At 45.8% G+C, this 23,012-nt stretch overlaps 1 protein-coding gene across 1 annotated transcript in view; it reads right to left on the reverse strand.

Moving 5' to 3' along the window:
- Positions 1–23,012, reverse strand: part of slc25a21 (solute carrier family 25 member 21) — a 231,495-nt gene that overhangs the window by 105,675 nt on the left and 102,808 nt on the right. The window contains exon 2 of the mRNA XM_072457582.1: positions 1,157–1,205. Within this exon, the coding sequence (XP_072313683.1) occupies positions 1,157–1,205 (49 nt within the window). The remainder of the gene's footprint in view (positions 1–1,156; positions 1,206–23,012) is intronic.

A 23,012-nucleotide genomic window follows, 5' to 3' on the forward strand; every position in this document is an offset into this window, starting at 1 on the left:
GGTTTAGTCTTGGTTTAGTCTTGGTTTAGTCCTGGTTTAGTCCTGGTTTAGTCCTGGTTTAGTCCTGGTTAGTCCTGGTTTATGGCCGGTCTGTCACAGGTGCTTTAGCTCTGGTTTAGTCTTAAATTAGTCCTGGTTTAGTCCTGGTTTAGTCCTGGTTTAGTCCTGGTTTAGTCCTGGTTCAGTCCTGGTTTAGTCCTGGTTTAGTCCTGGTTTAGTGCAGCTCTTGTGAACATCCGCGAAATTACAAATTAGGGCTGAACGTTTTAGATATTTTTCTGGAAAAAACCTTGCGATCGTGAAGTGATATTACAATTACTCTAAATACTGTTCCATACGTCATCTCTAATGCACTTTCAGTGGGAGCGTTAGCATTAGCCACCTAGCATGGCAAACTATTGGAAAACCAGGGCTAATAACAACCTAAACGCTAAGGACCACATAATGTTATGCTGGACAGTAATGCGCATGTTAAGTAGAACAGTTTAGTTTCCACAAATCTCATTTTAATTGGTGAACTATAGATTTTTTCCAGTTTTTGGCAATGTCCAATGTGATTATGTTTATTCATTTTATTATATTGTGTCAAATACACAACAGTCCACAATGTTTGAACCGACACGCTTTCTTCCTGTTCCATTATGAGATTTCCAATTGCATTTTCTCGTTTCACATTTCACCGTGTCCTAATGAATCTGAATCATGTCTTTTTATTACGCCAGATTCACCGAATTCCCTCCGAATCCAATTATCCGCGGCCGTGTCGAACCCTCACACTCTCCCACCGACTTCCATTAAAGCCGCTCATAACTTCGCGCGTCATTTTTTCGTATTTGGGGCGAAACGCGGCGTCATCGACCGACTCAGGGAAAAAGGTGGCATTTTAATAACGTGTTAATTTCTCTGGTTTGAACGTGCGAGCGTGAACGCAAACGATGCATTTCATTTTCCACGCGGCGGCGGCGGCGAGGCCCTCTTGGCGGCGGCGAGGCCCTCTTGGCAGCGGCGGTCGGTCGTGTGCAGCGTTAATAAGGTTTTGGCCACTCGGCGGTGGAATGTGTGGAACTCGGAGCGGCCGCAGCAGATGTGCGAGCGGCCACTTTCCCCCGTTTAGCCGCAGACGCTTAAAATTTAAAAAAAAAGGAGAGAAACTTACCGCGTTTTGACCACGTCCAGCGGGTGCATGAGGCAGATCTCCACCAGACCTGAGGGGCACAAGCAGAAGGGGCGGCGGTCAGAAGGGGCGGTGGTCAGAACGGGCGGTGGTCAGAAGGGGCGGTGGTCAGAACGGGCGGTGGTCAGACGGGGGCGGTGGTCAGAACGGGCGGTGGTCAGAACGGGCGGTGGTCAGAACGGGCGGTGGTCATAAAGGGTGGTGGTCAGAAGGGGCGGTGGTCAGAACGGGCGGTGGTCAGAAGGGGCGGTGGTCAGAACGGGCGGTGGTCAGACGGGGGCGGTGGTCAGAACGGGCGGTGGTCAGAACGGGCGGTGGTCAGAACGGGCGGTGGTCATAAAGGGTGGTGGTCAGAAGGGGTGGTGGTCAGAAGGGGTGGTGGTCAGAACGGGCGGCGGTCAGAACGGGCGGTGGTCAGAAGGGGCGGTGGTCAGAACGGGCGGTGGTCAGACGGGGGCGGTGGTCAGAACGGGCGGTGGTCAGAACGGGCGGTGGTCAGAAGGGGCGGCGGTCAGAAGGGGCGGCGGTCAGAAGGGGTGGTGGTCAGAACGGGCGGTGGTCAGACATTCACAGATTTAAGAATAGGATTTGAGGAGCAGGTAAGGAAAAACGACGTAAAACAATCACAATAGGTCAAAACTCCAGATAGATACTCTGTCCAAGGACCCATAGAACAAGAACCTCTAGAACAAGGACCTCTAGAACAAGAACCTCTAGAACAAGAACCTGTAGAACAAGAACCTGTAGAACAAGAACCTCTAGAACAAGGACCTCTAGAACAAGAACCTCTAGAACAAGAACCTGTAGAACAAGAACCTCTAGAACAAGGACCTCTAGAACAAGAACCTCTAGAACAAGAACCTGTAGAACAAGAACCTGTAGAACAAGAACCTCTAGAACAAGGACCTCTAGAACAAGAACCTCTAGAACAAGAACCTGTAGAACAAGAACCTCTAGAACAAGGACCTCTAGAACAAGAACCTCTAGAACAAGAACCTGTAGAACAAGAACCTGTAGAACAAGAACCTCTAGAACAAGGACCTCTAGAACAAGAACCTCTAGAACAAGAACCTGTAGAACAAGAACCTCTAGAACAAGGACCTCTAGAACAAGAACCTATAGAACAAGAACCTCTAGAACAAAAGAGATGGACACTCAGGAGCTGCAGTCGACCCTCACAACACGTTTAACCACAGTGGCACTGACGGAAAACAAAGGGAAGCTAAGGGAAAGTAAGGGAAAGTAAGGGAAACTAAAGAAAAGTAAAAGAAACTAAAGGAAAGTAAGAGAAACTAAGGGAAAGTAAGAGAAAATAAGTGAAAGTAAGGGAAACTAAGGGAAAGTACGAGAAACTAAGGGAAAGTAAGAGAAAGTAAGGGAAACTAAGGGAAAGTAAGAGAAAGTAAGGGAAACTAAGGGAAAGTAAGTGAAACTAAGGGAAAGTAAGTGAAACTAAGGGAAAGTAAGAGAAACCAAGGGAAAGTACGATAAACTGAGGCAAAGTAAGGGAAAGTAAGAGAAACCACAATATTTTTAGCCTTCAAGTCATTCATATAATTATTTTAACTATTTTAGTGAAATAGGTAGGTTAGGTAAGATTAGGTGTCTTTATTTGTATCCTTGGGTAAATTGGTAAACCAGTGTTTGCCAACCAGGGGTACGGAGACCTCTTCCTAGGGGCCACTTAGAACGATATCAAATTCAAGTCGAATTCAACAGTGTTTGAATATCAAAGGTTCTTTGTAGTACATTTTATATTGATAGATATGTTTTAAGGAAAATGTGGACATAAATATGACAAAAAACAGAAAATATTACAGGTATCATAGAGTAAACTCAAGAGTGCGAGACAATGCTCTGGGGGCCTTAACGGTCATCCAGTTAAACCCGCTTGGACCAGTTAGAAACCACAGATCTAAACTGTTTACAGATACAACGTCTGTAAAATAAGTTGTTGTGTATACTCGTCTAAACTCGTCCTGTCCCCTTCACCTCTGACCCCCTGTCTGTTTGAGTGATGGATGAGGTTTTATCCCGACACCTGAACCGCCAGTAGTCGCCACGAAAACAAGAATTAAGAGGAAACCGTACACAAAGACATTTCTCCTCTGCTATTTGGCTCCATAATTACTTCCCTGGAAAAACCCCAGAAGACACACACTCGTTTTTTTTATTGACAATATGTTTAATTGAGCAAATTAGCAGAAGCAGTATCGGTTGGCAGCTGTGTACACACTGGAACATGCAGGGCTGAGGCGGAGGGATACGGAGGAGGGATACGGTGGAGGGATATGGAGGAGGGATACGGAGGAGGGATACGGAGGAGGGATACGGTGGAGGGATACGGTGGAAGGATACGCTGGAGGGATACGGTGGAGGGATACAGTGGAGGGATAAGGTGGAGGGATACGGTGGAGGGATACGGTGGAGGGATACAGTGGAGGCATACGGTGGAGGCATATGGAGGGATACGGTGGAGGGATACGGTAGAGGGATAAGGTGGAGGGATACGGTGGAGGGATACGGTGGAGGGATACGGTGGAGGGATACGGTGGAGGGATACGCTGGAGGGATACGGTGGAGGGATACGCTGGAGGGACACGCTGGAGGGACACGCTGGAGGGATACAGTGGAGGCGTGTTCGTGCCTGAAACACATGAGGATCGTTAGCGTTGGCCATCGTTAGCGTTGGCCGTCGTTAGCGTTGGCCGTCGTTAGCGTTGGCCGTCGTTAGCGTTGGCCGTCGTTAGCGTTGGCCAGGCCTGCACGCGTCGCTGCAGCCGCCGGAGCACAAGCCGCTCGCACGAAGCAATTACGAGCTGGAGTTTAAGTTTAGACCCGTGATTCACAAGCTTCTCTGCGCCTGGAGAACGGCCAGTCATCAGTTTACTCCATGTGGGGCTGCGATGATTAATCGACTAATCGGGACCCGTCGTATTTTGATAATCGTAGTTGTTATCCGGACTGTACAGACTGTAAACCACAAACGCAATACCGCGTACCCCTGGTTGGGAACCAGTGGTTTAGACTACACTAGCGGCCACTCGAGCTACAGACAGCTACAGGTTTAGTTCTTACCCTTTTTTAAACTTATAATTTCTCTTAAATTATGGCAAAATTCTTGTGGCTGGTTACTACATGTGATTTTGGGGCCTTTTCTTTAAACTTAATTTGAACTTAAAGTAAAAGGGATTTTCTGTTTCAAATAAATGAATAAATTAACACTTTGAGGACAAGAATATGCATATGGTTTTTAGCTCTCATGTTTAAAAACACTCTAAATATTCAAAGAAAGTTTATTTTGTGTTCTTGCATTTGATTGAAACATTGGCTTAAATTGATCGATTTGTGTTTGTTTTTTACACAGACCAAAGCTGCAAATCGAGGGAGGACGGGATGAAAACCCAAAGACACAACTCAAATGAAAGGGAATATAATTTAATCAAAGCTAAACTATCCTCACCGATCAGCCACATCGAGGTCTATAAAACCACAAACCCTATTTTAGAATTAAGAAAACAAAACGTCTTGAACCGTAAAATGTCCTCGCTCGTCAAACTGACAGTACAAAGCGTTTAATCCCAATCAAAATACATTACATGATTCTGGATTGTTATTTTAACCTTTCCACAGTCGGCGGCGTCACAGCTCATTTGACCCGGCTGTGAAATGAAATGCCAGCGCCGACGTGCCGATGTGCCGACGTGCCGCTGTCAGCCGAGGCCATCCGACGCTTTCGCAACGAGGACGACAACGGCGATCTGTCAACAAAGACGAAAACCGGATCGGCGAGAGCTCGATTGGCCCGTTTGAACGGAGAGCGCGGGCCGGGGGATGACCCGACGTGCCCCGACAGGAGACCGGAGGACGCTGAACACTGAAACGTCTACGGCCGAGCGTGCAGTTTGGGTAAAGCACAGGTTGAACTGGAGTAAAACTACGAAACCACGAAATGAAGGGCTTTGCGGTCGTTTAGATGCCGTTCCTTTTCATTGTTTTCATCCGTTAAGATCTTGGCCCGTATTTACACCTGGAGCTACAGCAACGTCGTCTCAACACCGGCTCCTTTAATATCTCCTACGTGTTGTTTGGGTGGTGATTTCGCAGAGTGATAATAAGCCATCTTGCATTAGTTAGGTCACATACACGTTTCGTCCATTGCTCGCCGGGCCCCGTGTTTGCCATTGCATGTTGTGGGTCCGACAATCAGCTTTTCTTAGTCCAGTGTGTGCCGCCAAGCAGCTTATTGCCTCTAAGCTATGTCTCTCGGCTGGCCTGTGAACGCCTCGGGATCCCCCCAGACGAGTTGGAGGAAGTGTCTGGGGAGTAGGAAGTCTGGGAGTTCTTGCTTAGACTGCTGCCCCCGCGACCCGGCCCCGGATAAGCGGAAGAAGATGGATGGATGGATGGATAGTCCAGTGTGGGTCGTTCCCCGAGGTCCTGAAGGCGGTACGTAAAATCTCCCGTAAAGTCTGGAGCTTTGTGGACGCTGGAAATGTATAACTACAACCTAATTTGACCGATGCGTAGCGTGATTGTGCCAGTTGATGCCCGTTGGTGCCGTTGGTGCCGTTGGTGTCGTTGGCGTCATTGGCGTCGTTGGTGCCCGTTGGTGCCGTTGGCGCTGTTGGTGCCCGTTGGTGCCGTTGGTGCCGTTGGTGCCCGTTGCAAATTCGGCCTTAGGCAAACATTCCAAAGTCTAAGTGATATTATCATAATGGATTTTTGAAGTGCAAAATGGTGATCAGAGGGTCTCCAAACCTGGTGCTCTTCCTGGTCCGCAGTGGGTAGGGTCTATATAGAGATGAGGTAAACCAGGATATCAGAGGTGTTTTAGACCTGGTTTAGTGCATCTCCTGTGGGGTTCTTCTGGACTGCGTTGGTCAGTATCAGAGGTGTTTTAGACCTGGTTCAGTGCATCTCCTGTGGGATTCTTCTGGACTGCGTTGGTCAGTATCAGAGGTGTTTTAGACCTGGTTCAGTGCATCTCCTGTGGGATTCTTCTGGACTGCGTTGGTCAGTATCAGAGGTGTTTTAGACCTGGTTCAGTGCATCTCCTGTGGGATTCTTCTGGACTGCGTTGGTCAGTATCAGAGGTGTTTTAGACCTGGTTCAGTGCATCTCCTGTGGGGTTCTTCTGGACTGCGTTGGTCAGTATCAGAGGTGTTTTAGACCTGGTTCAGTGCATCTCCTGTGGGATTCTTCTGGACTGCGGTGGTCAGTATCAGAGGTGTTTTAGACCTGGTTCAGTGCATCTCCTGTGGGGTTCTTCTGGACTGCGGTGGTCAGTATCAGAGGTGTTTTAGACCTGGTTCATCTTCTGGACTGCGGTGGTCAGTATCAGAGGTGTTTTAGACCTGGTTCAGTGCATCTCCTGTGGGATTCTTCTGGACTGCGGTGGTCAGTATCAGAGGTGTTTTAGACCTGGTTCAGTGCATCTCCTGTGGGATTCTTCTGGACTGCGGTGGTCAGTATCAGAGGTGTTTTAAAACTGGTTCAGTGCATCTCCTGTGGGATTCTTCTGGACTGCGGTGGTCAGTATCAGAGATGTTTTAGACCTGGTTTAGTGCATCTCCTGTGGGGTTCTTCTGGACTGCGTTGGTCAGTATCAGAGGTGTTTTAGACCTGGTTCAGTGCATCTCCTGTGGGATTCTTCTGGACTGCGGTGGTCAGTATCAGAGGTGTTTTAGACCTGGTTCAGTGCATCTCCTGTGGGGTTCTTCTGGACTGCGGTGGTCAGTATCAGAGGTGTTTTAGACCTGGTTCATCTTCTGGACTGCGGTGGTCAGTATCAGAGGTGTTTTAGACCTGGTTCAGTGCATCTCCTGTGGGATTCTTCTGGACTGCGGTGGTCAGTATCAGAGGTGTTTTAGACCTGGTTCAGTGCATCTCCTGTGGGATTCTTCTGGACTGCGGTGGTCAGTATCAGAGGTGTTTTAGACCTGGTTCAGTGCATCTCCTGTGGGATTCCTCTGGACTGCGGTGGTCAGTATCAGAGGTGTTTTAGACCTGGTTCAGTGCATCTCCTGTGGGATTCTTCTCGACTGCGGTGGTCAGTATCAGAGGTGTTTTAGACCTGGTTCAGTGCATCTCCTGTGGGATTCTTCTGGACTGCGGTGGTCAGTATCAGAGATGTTTTAGACCTGGTTTAGTGCATCTCGAGCTTATGCCTGTCAAACTAGCGTAGATAGAGCCGACATGACAGAAAGAATAATACAACAAATTTGTTTTCTCAAACCATATAACAACTACCTTAAAATCAACTGATTGTTTGTGAAGCAAGGCCAAATGACTAATATCCTTGCTACGTGAGAACGCACACCCGGGCGATTGTACAAGCCCACATGTGAGGTTAGTGCAAGGACTGCGCAAAATATGAAAGTACTGCGGGGACGGAGCGATGACAGCGATGAATGCAGTGTTGACTCGAGCGGAGGCCGATCCCTCGCTCTCAAAGACAAACGAAGAGCAGCCGATGGCAGACGAACAGTGAGAACAGAACGTTTACCTGACCCCGGCGCGAACTCCCGGGCAAGTCGCGGCGTCGACGACAGAGCTAGTCAAGTTTGAGTCGAGAGAGAGAACGCGACACCTGGTCAAGGGCAATAAATCTACGATGTTCCTTTGCGAGACACATAAAATCCAGTGCAGAAACCTGATGATTCTGATGATTGCTTCGTCAGCAAATGTTGAATGTTTTTGGCAATACTTAAGTATCTCTTGTGTCAAAAGTGTTTTCAAAATGTGTTAAAACTGGTGTTAAAAATTCTCTTTTGTATGTTTTTGTTTCCAAATTAGTCAAACATGATTTTTCACACCACGTCGACAAGTCAAGCGATTATTTCTATTGTACATCGAGACTTTGTAAATACATTTGTGACTAAATAAAGTAGTTTTTTTTTACATTTTGATGTATTAATGTCTTTGTTAAGGTCTTTTCATATGTGTTTTAGAGTATTTATATCCCAAATTATCAAATTATTATCATCAAAATACTTTTATACTATTTTTTATAGTTAGTTACGGGCTTAAATCCAAGGCATTTCTAATATTAATTAATAAAGAATAATACATTGTAACAAACGCCTTGAATTTGCCCATTTTTCTATTATCGCTAGTAAAAATAATTTAAAATATTTTTCCAATATATATATTTTTTAGGATAAAAAATACCAATACTTTTAATCATTGCCATTAAATACAAATTAAATACATAGTAAACTTTGATCCTCCAAAATCTGAGCTTTTACTGAGGATTAACCTGTCAATTAAACCACCACAATAAGATGGTCACTGATATTTAGAAATGACTGACTCCAGATTAAAGGAGATTAACAGCTCAGTCCTATTGACACTAGTATTTACTGAAACTCTGACTGCGATTCCCGTGTTTGTGTTTCATCCTCGGCCGAGCGGGTGCACTCCGGTCAGAGAAAGTGAGACTTGTCATTTTTAATGCCGGCGCTGACAGAACCGTCAGACCTGAACCACGCGCCTCGCCGTTTACACCCCGCGGCTCGGGACGGGGTTGAATCCAAAGCCTGTAATTACCGCCGTGCGATGTGACAAGCGGTGTCAAGTGACAACGGACACAATGGGTTTGTGTGACCCAAGAGACCATGAGTTGCCGTTACACACACAAAGTACTTTTAAGCCGTCATTTCACAGGACGCTACAAAAGTAATTCATGAAAGCGGTTATGGTCAGAAAATCTCCTTTTTCACGGGACACTTTCCTGACCTAATGTGTTGTGCAAAAAAAGGCTTTGTAAGTACTGTATTTTCCGTCTATAAATCGCACCTTTTTTCATAGTTTTGGCCGACTTATACTTATATTTATACTTATATACTTATACTCCGGAGCGACTTATATGTGATATTATTTGTTATTTTCACACTTGCTACCGCATGTCATACCCCAGTGCAACTTATATATGTTTTTGTCTTCTCTATTATGCATTTTTTGCTGGTGCAACTTATACTTATATTTATACTTATATCTATACTTATACTTATACTCTGGAGCGACTTACATGTGATATTATTTGTTATTTTCACACTTGCAACCGCATTTCATACTCCAGTGCGACTTATACATGTTTTTTTCTTCTCTTTTATACATTTTTTGGCTGGTGCAACTTATACTTCAGAAAATACGGTAACTTCTTTCTCTTGTCTTTTACACTACATCACTGCAGCATTACATGTATTTGCTGCTGCAAGTAGGGAGTAGGGTGACACATTGTCCAGTTATACCACACACATTATATTACGCCAAGGCCAAAAGGTCAAAGGTCAAACCCATTGTTTTTGAAAGACGACGAGAAAAGGATAAATATTACAAAACGCCGAGGAAGAGATGCAGCTGCAGATGCACAAAAACGATCCCTCGCCGTTGAGTGATATTCAAGAAAAACCACTCGCTCTTCTTCAGCCGGCGAGGATCTAGTTTGGCGAGTGTCCTGTTACAGCCTCGCTCTGACAGTTGGAGCGCGATTGACGGATTGTGAGCTTCCTCGTTTGAATGTTTCCTCGTCTCGGGGAAACAAAGGCTCCGACAGCTCGCGTCACGTGGACCTGAAGACGGTTTTGGGACAGGTGCTGCAGGGAGCACGGGGGGGGGGGGGGGGGGGGGGGGGGGGGGGGGGGGGGGATCAGAACTTTTGCTCAGGACAAAAGGATAAAAAATATGATTATTATTGCTATTATTATAATTTATTATTATTATTATTATTGCTGGTGCTGCTACTACTACGATGTGTATTTTGGGGTGTGCATAATTCAACAAATCTTTGGGGCTTTATGTTCATCATGACAAGGAAGACGTTTGGGTCCTGAGGGCTGTTACTCCCCTCAAACGGCCGGACCAGACCTGCACACAGTCTATATTTAAAAAGTCTTTGTTAAAAGAGTAGTTTTCTGGTACGTTCGCAGTAATCTGATTGGGAATCGAGCCCTGGAGGCATCAGTGAGAGTACACGGCGCAGGTAAACAGTGCAGGTAAAGAGTGCAGGTACACGGCGCAGTTATACGGTGCAGTTACACGGAGCAGGTACACGACACAGTTACACAGAGCAGGTACACGGAGCAGTTACACGGCGCAGTTATACGGCACAGTTACACGGCACAGTTACACAGAGCAGGTACATGGCACAGTTACACGGCACAGTTACACAGAGCAGGTACACGGAGCAGTTACACGGCGCAGTTATACGGCACAGTTACACGGCACAGTTACACAGAGCAGGTACATGGCACAGTTACACGGCACAGTTACACGGCGCAGGTACACGGCACAGTTACACAGAGCAGGTACATGGCACAGTTACACGGCACACTTACACAGAGCAGGTACATGGCACAGTTACACGGCACAGTTACACAGAGCAGGTACATGGCACAGTTACACGGCACAGTTACACAGAGCAGGTACATGGCACAGTTACACGGCACAGTTACACGGAGCAGGTACACGGCACAGTTACACAGAGCAGGTACACGGCGCAGGTACACGCTTTGTTGAGATTTAAGGCGGAGTCTGACAGCACAACAGCAGCAGCACTTGAAACACAAACGAACCTCTTTAAAAACACGTGTACTTATAATATGCCATGCCCTTGTAGCTCAGCGTGCCAGGTAGTGTCAGCTTTCGTGTAACAGGTTATTAGTAGTTGATATTTTGCCAATAATAATACACTGAATTCCACCAATCAGTTGTTACAGTTTAATAATGCGTTTAATCTTGTACTTGTGTTGTGGATTATTGTTCAAAACTGACTTTAACTTTGTTTCGCTGAATTACATTGATGTAAAATGGGCTTTTGAGGACACGTGTTCTTAGGACGAGGTCATGTCGAGGCGAGTGTCACGATGCAGACGCTTTAACCTTATAATATGAACCTCTACAGGAGTGACATGTTTAGAACTGCCTGGTACTGATCTGAACTTCTGTCCTCTGTAAAAACTAACTCAAGTTTACTAAAGTTTTGTGGTGGATTTGTCGTGTTTTTGTGCAGGATTTGTCGTGTTATTGTGCAAGATTTGTCATGTTTTTTTTCAGGATTTGTCGTGTTTGATGAGGCAAATCAAAAATTGAATCGTCAAAATGTCTCTTTTAGCGCATTATAGTCGAGCATAGATTTAAGAAATGTTTATAACGTAGATGTTAGCACGTATGCTAACTTAGGCGCTAAACACTGATAGTCTGCACAAAACAATGCTACACATACAAACAAATAAACTACGCATGTTCATGTTTTCTTGTGTTCTTGTGTCCCTTGTGTGCTCAAACTGTTTTTTTTTCATACTTTGTGATGTTTGGATGCTAACGCTAACTCTCCCACTGAAAATGCATGAGCGCTAATGCAATGAACAGTGACAGCATTTAGTTCTCCTTCCAAAAGCACATTACCGGAACAACTAAAGAGACAGAACTACGTCGAGCCTTTTATTTTCACAACCAGAAAACTGCTGGAAAAAATGCCGACGTCACCGCCACCGACCGCGTTAGCGCTAGCGCTTCCCCCGACGTGACCGGGCAGCGCAGGTTCAGTCGCGGAGGAGCAGCTCGTACATCACGCGCAGATGGAACGATGACTATCAGGGTTTATTTTGGCTCGGGAGTTAACCTGCTGCCACGCAAAAAGAAAAGGTGAGAAGGAGAAAAGACAAAAGGGCACGCAGCGGGGCCGGATTGCTCAACAAATACAGGTGTCATCCATCACCCACACACGGTGACTGCATTTCCCAGCAGCCAGCGGAGCGAGGGTTCACTGGAAGACGGAGAAATGTGCAGAACACGCCCACAGGTGTTTGAAAAGGTGAACACGAATGCCCTTGAAAACCAATGACGATTATAGCAAAGTTATTGTTTAGGTGAGGATTAAATGCAACTTCCAATGAGCCTCAAATACTCATAATCAAATACCGTATATATAACTACTATAAGTCGCACCAGCCAAAAAATGCATAATTGAGAAGAAATAAAACATATAAGTCGCACTGGAGTATGAAATGCAAGTGTGAAAATAACAAATACCGTATTTTCCGGACTATAATTCGCACCTTTTGTCATAGTTTTGGCCAGGGTGTGACTTATACTTATATTTATATAATTATACTCAGGAGCGACTTATATATGTGATATTGTTATTTTCACACTTGCAACCGCATTTCATACTCCAGTGCGACTTATATATGTTTTTTTCTTCTCTATTATAATTTTTTGGGCTGGTGCGACTTATACTCCGGTGCGACTTATAGTCCTGAAAATACGGTAAGTCCAGATCGTTACCTATAATGCTATACTGTGGAACATTTCGCGCAAAGTAACATCTCCGTGACGATAAGTTGTAAATGGACCACCGACTGAACACTGAACTTAAAGGCACGCTACGTAACTTTTCTGACCATCTTTTTTCATCATTAGCGTGACTTTTTGACCTTTCAGACTCCGGTGGAACTTTTTGTCCAGAAAATACGTTAATATCACATATAAGTCACTCCGGAGTATAAGTAAAAATATAAGTATAAGTCACACCCCGGCCAAAACTACTGTATATATTTGAAAAAGTCCAATGGGGCGTGGCGTGGTCTTATCCCGAGTGCACAGCAGCGCAGAGCCACACCTGTAACCACCCATCACCCGAAAACAAAAATAAACCTGTGGCTGAGCTTGTCGTTATTCATATTAATAGCCACTTCTGACTGTCTGGGAAACCGGTTCCAAACGATGCGGTTGCAGACTTCTCGGCAGGTTCACTGTCAGGTTGCCAGGTTCACTGTCAGGTTGCCAGGTCACAGGGGGGTCGTTTGGGAAAGTGCGGAGACGGTATTTCTCAGTGGTGACAGTGAAGTGCGTCTTATCGTGCTCGAGGACATATGACCCGCATAATCACGTTGTAATTGAGACACGGTCATCCCTCTCTTTATCTTTGACGGAAGACATTTGACGGCAGTGCGTGCTTGAGCGTTCGTATCGCGCGTGTTCGGCGTTCGGCATTTCTAATCGTTTTTTAAATACGTAAGAATCTTAGTAAGACGTAACCCTCCCAACGCTCGTTGGTTCGAGAGCTCTCGACAACCTATGATTTCGCGTCTGTTTTTACGGTTTGCATGGTGCGGTTTGGGCGGACGCCAAAAGGTGAAGCACCCAAAGGAACAAAAACAAACAAAACCCGAGCCCGGGCCAACACGTCCTATAGATAATAAAGATACTAAAGATACTATAGTCTATTTTAGCGTAAATACGGACTGAAACGTGCACGCGCAGCACTTTGTTCAACCCTTTTTTCTGCACAAAAGGTTTAATTTGTTGGCGTTCCAGCTGGATAAACGTGCAGAGCTCAATTCAGAGTTCTGCAGCAACTGAAAAAAGAAGCAGCAGCACAATGAAAACTAATGTGTTATGACGAACATTAGCAAGAACCTTGACGCCTTCTGAGACGTCGCGCCAAAATGTCACGGTTCAACGACAAAAAACGAACCTGAAAACGCTCTCTACGCTAGAGCTGGGTTTCGATTCAAATTTCAAGAATCAATTCGATTCCGATTTTTCCGTTTCAAAATAGTTTTTTTCCGATTTCTCAGATCCCATCTGAGTCGCTCCGATTTCGATCTGATTTCCGATTCGATCCGATTTCGATTCGATCCGGGGGTTAATGTTATTAAAAATGAAAAATGTATTTGAACCGTTTCCTTCACTTCATGACTGTGTAGAGAAGCAACATGTTAAAACTAGTATTGTATCAATATTAAACAGCAAATCTTACAAGTATTGGTAGTTACTGATGGAAGACTGATGAAAAGGTTAAGGGTCAATCTACCTTCAAGAAAGATAATCCAGGAGTCCTGAATTATCTTTCTTGAAGGTAGATTGAAGTTCACTGAGGGAAATGTAGAACAGATTTTTTTTTTTTTTTTTTAATATATATATTTTTTTAAAAATCGATCTTTAGACCTATGAATTGATAATCAGTCATTAATATGTGAATCGATTAAAAATCGGAAAATCGATTATTTCAACCCAGCTCTAGTCTACGCATGTGCATTTTTATTGTATTTTTCGCCCTCTCTACTTGCTGCGGTCGCGACGGTTGCCACGGCTGCGCTCCTGACTGAACCTGCACCTCGCATCTCAAAAACCCGGCCCATTAATACTCGTCAAAAACATCGGGGTCATGGAATGCCAGAGCCGTAATATCTCCAGCATCTATCCATCCGTCAGCGAGCGGGACGGCGAAGATTCCACGCGTGATTTATTCTCGACTCCCGGTAGGCGCAGGGGACGCAAAAGAATGCCTCGGCAAACAAATGGCAAGAGATAATTGGTGGCTGGCCAAGCGTGTAATTATAAACGTCAACATCTCAATTATTCAAGCGGGGCAAACAAGGCGGCTTTGTTTACTCTGGTGAGAGCGTTTACGCGGCGCGGAGCAAACAACGGCTCATTTCACTGTTGACTTTTATCCTTTTTTTTATTGGGGACGATTAGACACGCAAGATCGAGCTTGTATGTGGTCCGAAAGGTCAAAAGGTCATGATGAAAAAAAATATGGGCAGAAAAGTTACGTAGCGTGCCTTTAAGTTCAGTGTTCAGTCGGTGGTCCATTTACAACTCATTGTCACGGCGATGTCGTTACTTTGCGCGGGATGTTTCGCAGTATTGCATTATAGGTAACGATCCGGACTTACCGTATTTTCCGGAGTATAAGTCACACCAGCCAAAAAATGCATAATAGAGAAGAATAAAACATATATAAGTCGCACTGGAGTATAAGTCGCACCAGCTAAAAATAATGTATAATAGAGAAGAAAAAAACATATATAAGTCGGACTGGAGTATAAGTCGCACCAGCCAAAAATAATGTATAATAGAAAAGAAAAAAACATATATAAGTGGCACTGGAGTATAAGTCGCACCAGCCAAAAAAATGATTATAAAGAAGAAAAAAACATATATAAGTCGCACTGGAGTATAAGTATAAATATAAGTATAAGTCGCACCCCGGCCAAAACAATGAAAAAAGGTGCGACTTACGGATAATACGCTAAATTTGTGTAACATTTTGTTTTTATACTAACAAAAATCGGGGCTTATCAGTTATGAATAGAGCTTTTTCAATCGTTTTAGTTCATTTCTACCGGTTTAAAATTATCTAGATCTAAAATGATCATGTTTATGACTAGGGACATAAACATGACAGAGGAATTTGAATTGATACATCCGCGCTGTAGCGTCAGGAAGCTAGCCCGCTAACGTGTGATTGACAGCTCAAGTGTGTCATGTTGCTTCCAGATGTTTTCCGTTCATTAAAAATCCTGCTCAATCATTTTTGACAGAGAAGAATTGTTTGCTCTGATTTATTCCGCTTCACCAATTAGTTAAAAATAGAATGTGAAGATGTCATCGGCCCCGGGTTCTGAACGCCAGCTAAACCCGTTTTCTTTATTACCTTCACGGTGAATTATGAGGATGTCTTTTGGTTAATCCATTTTTACAGGTCACAAAATCAAACAAATAATCATCTTTATTTAATCTGCGCTACAAACAAGTAAACACAAACGTGAAATGCGCTTTTATCTTGTGTGAATATACTAAAATAATGCCATGTTTTTCAGTCGTTTTTGTGCTAAGTTAGCTCGGAAAATATGCACATTTGCAGCAATCGGGCTCGCCTCTTCACAGAGCTGACTCGCTCTAACCTTCTTAGAGTACTTCTTACAGTAACTAGATGTACTACAGTAACATAATACACAGCTTGTAGTCTGCACCGAGTCTAAGCTGGAGCTGCAGAGAATGATGGATGCTGTTTTTGGTTGGTGCGCTGTCTGAGGAGGAGATTTATCTGTGGAAGTGTTTGGCCCGGCGGCGGCGGCAGGTACGGGGCAGGTACGGGGCAGGTACGGGGCAGGTACGGGGCAGGTACGGCTCAGGTACGAGAGTCTGAGGGGCGGGGCCTGGCCTGAGGAGCAGACGCACGGTCCACGTCAGCGGTCGTGATGGATGGACAAGCAGGGGTCAAAAATGCACGAGTGTCACCGAGTCGTCAAGGAGTCGTCAAGGAACCTTCTCCTGCTCCTTTTTTATGGCGGTTGGTATCCAAGTGTTACCTTACAGCCTACTGTAGTTCTACATCTTAGACTTTAGACTTTAGTCATTGAGGAGTTATTCTTCTTCTTTGGTGTTATAGGACTCGTCAAGAGCCATCAAGACTCATCAAGATCAATTACCAAACGACGTGTTCCATTAAATAATACGTTCTTGATACATTTTGGGCCATCATCGTGTAACATTTTACACTCTTTAAAAACGTTTTACAACAAACAGACGAACACAGAGAAACTTCTGATTTGTGTTTGAGCTGGCGTGGCTTTGCGTAATCCCCCAGCATGCACCGGGGCCACAGGGAGGCCCCAGGGGGGCCACAAGGAGGCCACAGGGGGACCTCAGGGAGGCCACAAGGAGGCCACAGGGGGACCTCAGGGAGGCCACAGGGGGACCTCAGGGAGGCCACAGGGGGGGCCACAGTTAGGCCACTGGGAGCCCACAGGGAAGCCACAGGGGAGCCACAGGTAGGCCACAGGTGTCCCGCGGGAGCCGCACCTTTGTTTGCACAGGCATCACAGCGCTTCCTGCACATCAGTTACGTCGCCTTTGCATTGGCCCGGTTTAGTCCGGCTCAAGTTTGGTTTGGGCCATTCTTCTGCCCCGGCCTCACTTCCTCTGCCCAGCCCACATTTGTTTAGGAAAATACAGAGAGTGAGAAGTGAGTCGAGCCACAGAAGAGCCACAGAAGAGAGCCACAGAAGAGCTACAGAAGAGCCACAGAAGAGCTACAAAAGAGCCACAGAAGAGCCACAGAAGAGCTGCAGAAGAGCTACAGAAGAGCCACAGAAGAGCTACAAAAGAGCCACAGAAGAGCCACAGAAGAGCTGCAGAAGAGCTACAGAAGAGCCACAGAAGAGCTACCAAAAAGCCACAGAAGAGCCACAGAAGAGCCGCAGAAGAGCTACAGAAGAGCCACAGAAGAGCTACCAAAGAGCCACAGAAGAGCTACCAAAGAGCCACAGAAGAGCTACAAAAGAGCCACAGAAGAGACAGAGAAGAGCTACAGAAGAGAGCCACAGAAGAGCCACAGAAGAGTTAGAGAAGAGCCACAGAAGAGTCACAGAAGAGCTATAGAAGAGCCACAGAAGAGTCACAGAAGAGTCACAGAAGAGCTATAGAAGAGCCACAGAAGAGTCACAGAAGAGCTATAGAAGAGTTACAGAAGAGCCACAGAAGAGTCACAGAAGAGTCACAGAAGAGCTATAGAAGAGCCACAGAAGAGTCACAGAAGAGCTATAGAAGAGTTACAGAAGAGTCACAGAAGAGCTATAGAAGAGCCACAGAAGAGTCACAGAAGAGCTATAGAAGAGTTACAGAAGAGTCACAGAAGAGCTATAGAAGAGCCACAGAAGAGTCACAGAAGAGCTATAGAAGAGTTACAGAAGAGTCACAGAAGAGCTATAGAAGAGCCACAGAAGAGTCACAGAAGAGCTATAGAAGAGTTATAGAAGAGTCACAGAAGAGCTATAGAAGAGCCACAGAAGAGCCACAGAAGAGCTATAGAAGAGCCACAGAAGAGTCACAGAAGAGCTATAGAAGAGTTACAGAAGAGTCACAGAAGAGCTATAGAAGAGTTACAGAAGAGCCACAGAAGAGTCACAGAAGAGCCACAGAAGAGCCACAGAAGAGTCACAGAAGAGCAATAGAAGAGCCACAGAAGAGTCACAGAAGAGCTATAGAAGAGTCACAGAAGAGCCACAGAAGAGTCACAGAAGAGCTATAGAAGAGCCACAGAAGAGTCACAGAAGAGCTATAGAAGAGTCACAGAAGAGTCACAGAAGAGCTACAGAAGAGTCACAGAAGAGCTATAGAAGAGCCACAGAAGAGTCACAGAAGAGCTATAGAAGAGTCACAGAAGAGTCACAGAAGAGCTACAGAAGAGTCACAGAAGAGCTATAGAAGAGTCACAGAAGAGTCACAGAAGAGTCACAGAAGAGCTATAGAAGAGCCACAGAAGAGTCACAGAAGAGCCACAGAAGAGTCACAGAAGAGTCACAGAAGAGCCACTTTGAGTCTGTGGCTCGCTTTGGTGGATAATGTCCTGGTGAGTTCGTGGAGACTGGACTTTAATTAACTGCGTTTCACTTCGTTACAATCCGTTAGTGGCGATGTCTCTTTTCTAATTGTTCACGTGATTTGAAACGTTGAAATATAAAACAGTGACGTTTCTTTATGGCAAAAGCCTTTGAATGTTTGATTTCAATATAGGATTTGTTTGTTTGTTTGTTCATTTTTAAACGTAAAACAATAGAAACAGACTTAAAATGAACTGAGATACGCAGGAAAAGAGAAAGAAGGGGAAAAGAAAAAATCAATCAATCAATGTATTAATAATAACAAAATAAGTAAATAATTAAAAAAGTAAATAAGTAAATAAATAAGAAATAAATATTGAATAAAATAATTGTAACAATAAAATAGATAAATACATAATAATACTAAAACTACTACTAATAATAATTATGACAATAATATCGATAATATAAATAACATTTAAATTTACAATAAAAATAAAAATGATAATAAAAAATCATGAAAAAACCCAGAGCTGTGCAGGACGATAGATAAAGTAAAGAATACAATTAGACAGTAATAATGTGGCCAAAGGAAAGTGGTTAATGCATTTTGTCTATTGTTTGTTGAATTAGTCCATTTTCAAATATAGGATTTTTTAGGGCTAAATATTATTCTTTTCATGATTTTGAGGTACTTCCGAACATGTATTAAAACTAATCAAACTCAATCTCTGAGTATGAAGAAAACGTTACGTAATCTCGGCCGTAACAAACCCAGAGTCTCACAGCCTTAAATCGTGAGGTGTTTTCACACCTCATCGGTCTCAGGAGACGCGAGTCATTACTGTCCCCTAGTGGACACTGCACTCAGACTCATCAACACCAAGAACACATGACGGAGAGGAGAGGAGGGAGAGGAGGGAGACGGGGAGATACATCTGACACATATTTAAAAAAACAATCTGTAAACAGACGCACTAGCACTGATACATTTTATTTATTTTTTGGAGGATTTGCTTTTTGAGATGTTATTGCTTTGCTTGGATTGTTCCACAGTAATGCATGACTGACATTTTTGAACAAAACTTAGGAAAAAGTGAACAAATGTGAGATCCAACAGAAACAGGTCAAATCCGCCGTTAAAAAGCAACGTTTAAACTGCTTTTACCAATCAATTTCAAATTATTTCAAATTATTTAAAACAACTTTCCCACCGCTTTTCTTCAATCGCAGACAAAGTTCATTTTTAAGAATAAATCAACCACTGGAAGCGTGACAAAATGTTAACGATCCATTTACTGTATAATTAATCGTTCTGAAATATTTAAAGATCTGACCATTGGAACAGGGGAAAAGGTTTTCACGTATGTCGACCTAAAAAGTGCACGACCTCCGCGATATCTCGATAAAACGTGAGGTCAAATGTTCAGGAACACGACACAAACGGCAGATCCTGTAGATGCTGTAGATGCTGTAGATGCTGTAGATGCTGTAGAACCCGAGAACGCTCGTCGTTTTCCCTAACAAACGGGAGAAAAGGCCAAAGCTCGATACTTCTCCGCTGACCGCTGGACCAGAGCGGCTCCTTTTGCTCCATAAAACACGATAATAGGCTATAATAGTGCGAGCGCGGGCGGTAATAATGGTCTTTAGTGAGCAGTAAAGCCCGTAATCGCTTGTTAGCGCCGCGTCGCGTCTCGGCCAGCGCTTCGCACTCGTCTGCTCCGACCGTCCGCTGACTCATCCTCCTCGCCGACCATGGAGACGACTCATCCCCCTCGCCGACCATGGAGACGACTCATCCCCCTCGCCGACCATGGAGACGACTCATCCTCCTCGCCCCCATGGAGACGACTCATCCTCCTCGCCGACCATGGAGACGACTCATCCCCCTCGCCGACCATGGAGACGACTCATTCCCCTCGCCGACCATGGAGACGACTCATTCCCCTCGCCGACCATGGAGACGACTCATCCCCCTCGCCGACCATGGAGACGACTCATCCCCCTCGCCGACCATGGAGACGACTCATCCCCCTCGCCGACCATGGAGACGACTCATCCCCCTCGCCGACCATGGAGACGACTCATCCCCCTCGCCGACCATGGAGACGACTCATCCTCCTCGCCGACCATGGAGACGACTCATCCCCCTCGCCGACCATGGAGACGACTCATCCCCCTCGCCGACCACGGAGACGACTCATCCCCCTCGCCAACCATGGAGACGACTCATCCTCCTCGCCGACCATGGAGACGACTCATCCCCCTCGCCGACCATGGAGACGTTGCCGCCTTTTTACTGTGTTCTGATCGTGCTCCTGCTGCACCTGCACGGCAACGAGAGCGACGGCGACGAGAGCGACGGCGACGAGAGCGACGGCGACGAGAGAGACGGCGACGATAGCGTCGGCAACGATAGCATCGGCAACGAGAGCGACGGCAACGAGAGCGACGGCAACGAGAGCGTTGGCAACGAGAGCGACGGCAATGAAAGCGGCGGCGACGAGAGTGACGGCAACGAGCGCGACTAGAGCGACGGCAACGAGCGCGACTAAAGCGACGGCAACGCTAGCAACGAAAGCGACGGCAACGAGAACGACGAGAGCAACGGCAACGAGAGTAACTAGAGCGACGGCAACGCTAGCGACGAGAGCAACGGCAACGCTAGCGACGAGAGCAACGGCAACAAGAGCAACGAGAGCAACGGCAACGAGAGCAACGTTAACAAGAATAACGAGAGAGAGTGGCGGCGACGAGAGCAACGGCAACGAGCGCGACTAGAGCGACAACAACGTTAGCGACGAAAGCGACGGCAACGAGAGCGACTAGAGCGACGGCAACGAGTTCAACGAGGGCAACGCTTACAAAACAAAGACAGATAGGGAAAACCCCTTCAGTTGCTGTTTTGTTTTTGTCGATTTATGTTCGAATAAAATATAAAATGGCAAAAAAGATGATAAAAACCTGTTAAACGCACCAAAACAAACAATTAAAACGTTCCCAAACTGTCCTTCGCTGGGTTCGATGTCGACAAAAATCACAGACGGCGAATGAAATAGGTCGAGTCAACATTTCTATTGTCCTCGATTGAAAGCGGCTCAAAGCGGCTGAAAGCGGCTCCATTACGGTTATTGACTGACCTGTCCCGAGCGTCTGGACCGTCCCGAGCGTCTGAGCGCGGGCAAACAGCACGAGCGGCTCAGATTTCCTGTAATTACACCGCGGTCCATGTCGCATTCAAACACGCCAGGTTCATAGTTTCTGCCGCGGCTCGGACGGGTTTATTGTCTCGGGGCATGACAGGAAGTACAAACAAACAGAGATGGACGGATAAAGGACGGAGAAAGACGGAAATGGGGAAGGCGAACGTGCTCGGGTGCGATATCGTTATTCCACGTTAAAGATGATAAACTAATCGAATGTGCAGTTTGAACAATCACATTAGCATGCTAGCTGTTGTTAGCTTTACCTTGATGACAAAAAAAACCACACTCTCGCCCCAGAGTCAGGACTAAACATGGACCGGCCTCCTGCTGGTGCCAGAGTCAGGACTAAACATGGACCGGCCTCCTGCTGGTGCCAGAGTCAGGACTAAACATGGAGCGGCCTCCTGCTGGTGCCAGAGTCAGGACTAAACATGGACCGGCCTCCTGCTGGTGCCAGAGTCAGGACTAAACATGGGGAATCCGTGTTTTAGGCTGAGAATATGACTGAAAGGATTATAGTATTTATGCTTTTGTTTGTCCACATTTTGACGTTACTACATATTTCAAAGTTCTGTAAAGTACTTTGAAGTACTTTAAATACCTCTCAGTGTCCCAGGCCCCAGTGTGGACCAATAACATGTCCTCTAAGTCCAGCTAACGTTGTGCACACACGGCTGAAGGGCCCGGGATGAAAAGGGAAATCCTCTTAAGCAAAAGTAAACTTGGGAAGGAAACGAGAGCCGGGCTCTTAGTGAGTCCTGGTCCAGTGCTCCTGAAAGACCAGCTCAGGTCCCCGGAAGGGCCGCTCCACCTAAGTGCTCCGTCTTTGAGTCTTTAGGGTCTGAGAGGGATTCATCTGCAGCGGAGCGTGGAGCTGGAGCCTGAGAGGGCCCACCAGGGTCTATAGGGGTCCATGAGGTTCTATGAGGGTCCAGGAGGTTCCACGAAGGTCTAAGAGGGTCTACAGCAGGAGGGTCCACCGGGGTCTACAAGGGTCTACGAGGGTCCACCAGGGTCTATGAGGGTCCACCAGGGTTTACGAGGGTCTACAAGGGTTCACCAGGGTTTATGAGGGTCTATGAGGGTCCACCAGGGTCTATGAGGGTCTATGAGGGTCTACAAGGGTCTACGAGGGTCCACCAGGGTCTATGAGGGTCTACAAGGGTCTACGAGGGTCCACCAGGGTCTATGAGGGTCTATGAGGGTCCACCAGGGTCTATGAGGGTCTATGAGGGTCTACGAGGGTCCACCAGGGTCTATGAGGGTCCACCAGGGTCTATGAGTGTCTATGAGGGTCTACGAGGGTCCATGAGGGTCCACCAGGGCTTCAGAAGATCAGGTTCCTCTGTTTAAAGCTAGTGTCCTGTATCTGAGGCATCAAAGAGTGCTTATTACATTGTAAAAATACTTTGTTGTATATATAAAAAGCACTCAGTTGTATATGTAATAACTATGTAATAAGCACTCTGTAGTACATATTACATGGTTGTTACATGGTTGTACACC

This window comes from Eucyclogobius newberryi, unplaced genomic scaffold (assembly GCF_026437365.1).
Source record: "Eucyclogobius newberryi isolate DKJ021-1_F unplaced genomic scaffold, fEucNew1.0.hap1 SCAF_21, whole genome shotgun sequence".
NCBI lineage: Eukaryota > Metazoa > Chordata > Actinopteri > Gobiiformes > Gobiidae > Eucyclogobius > Eucyclogobius newberryi.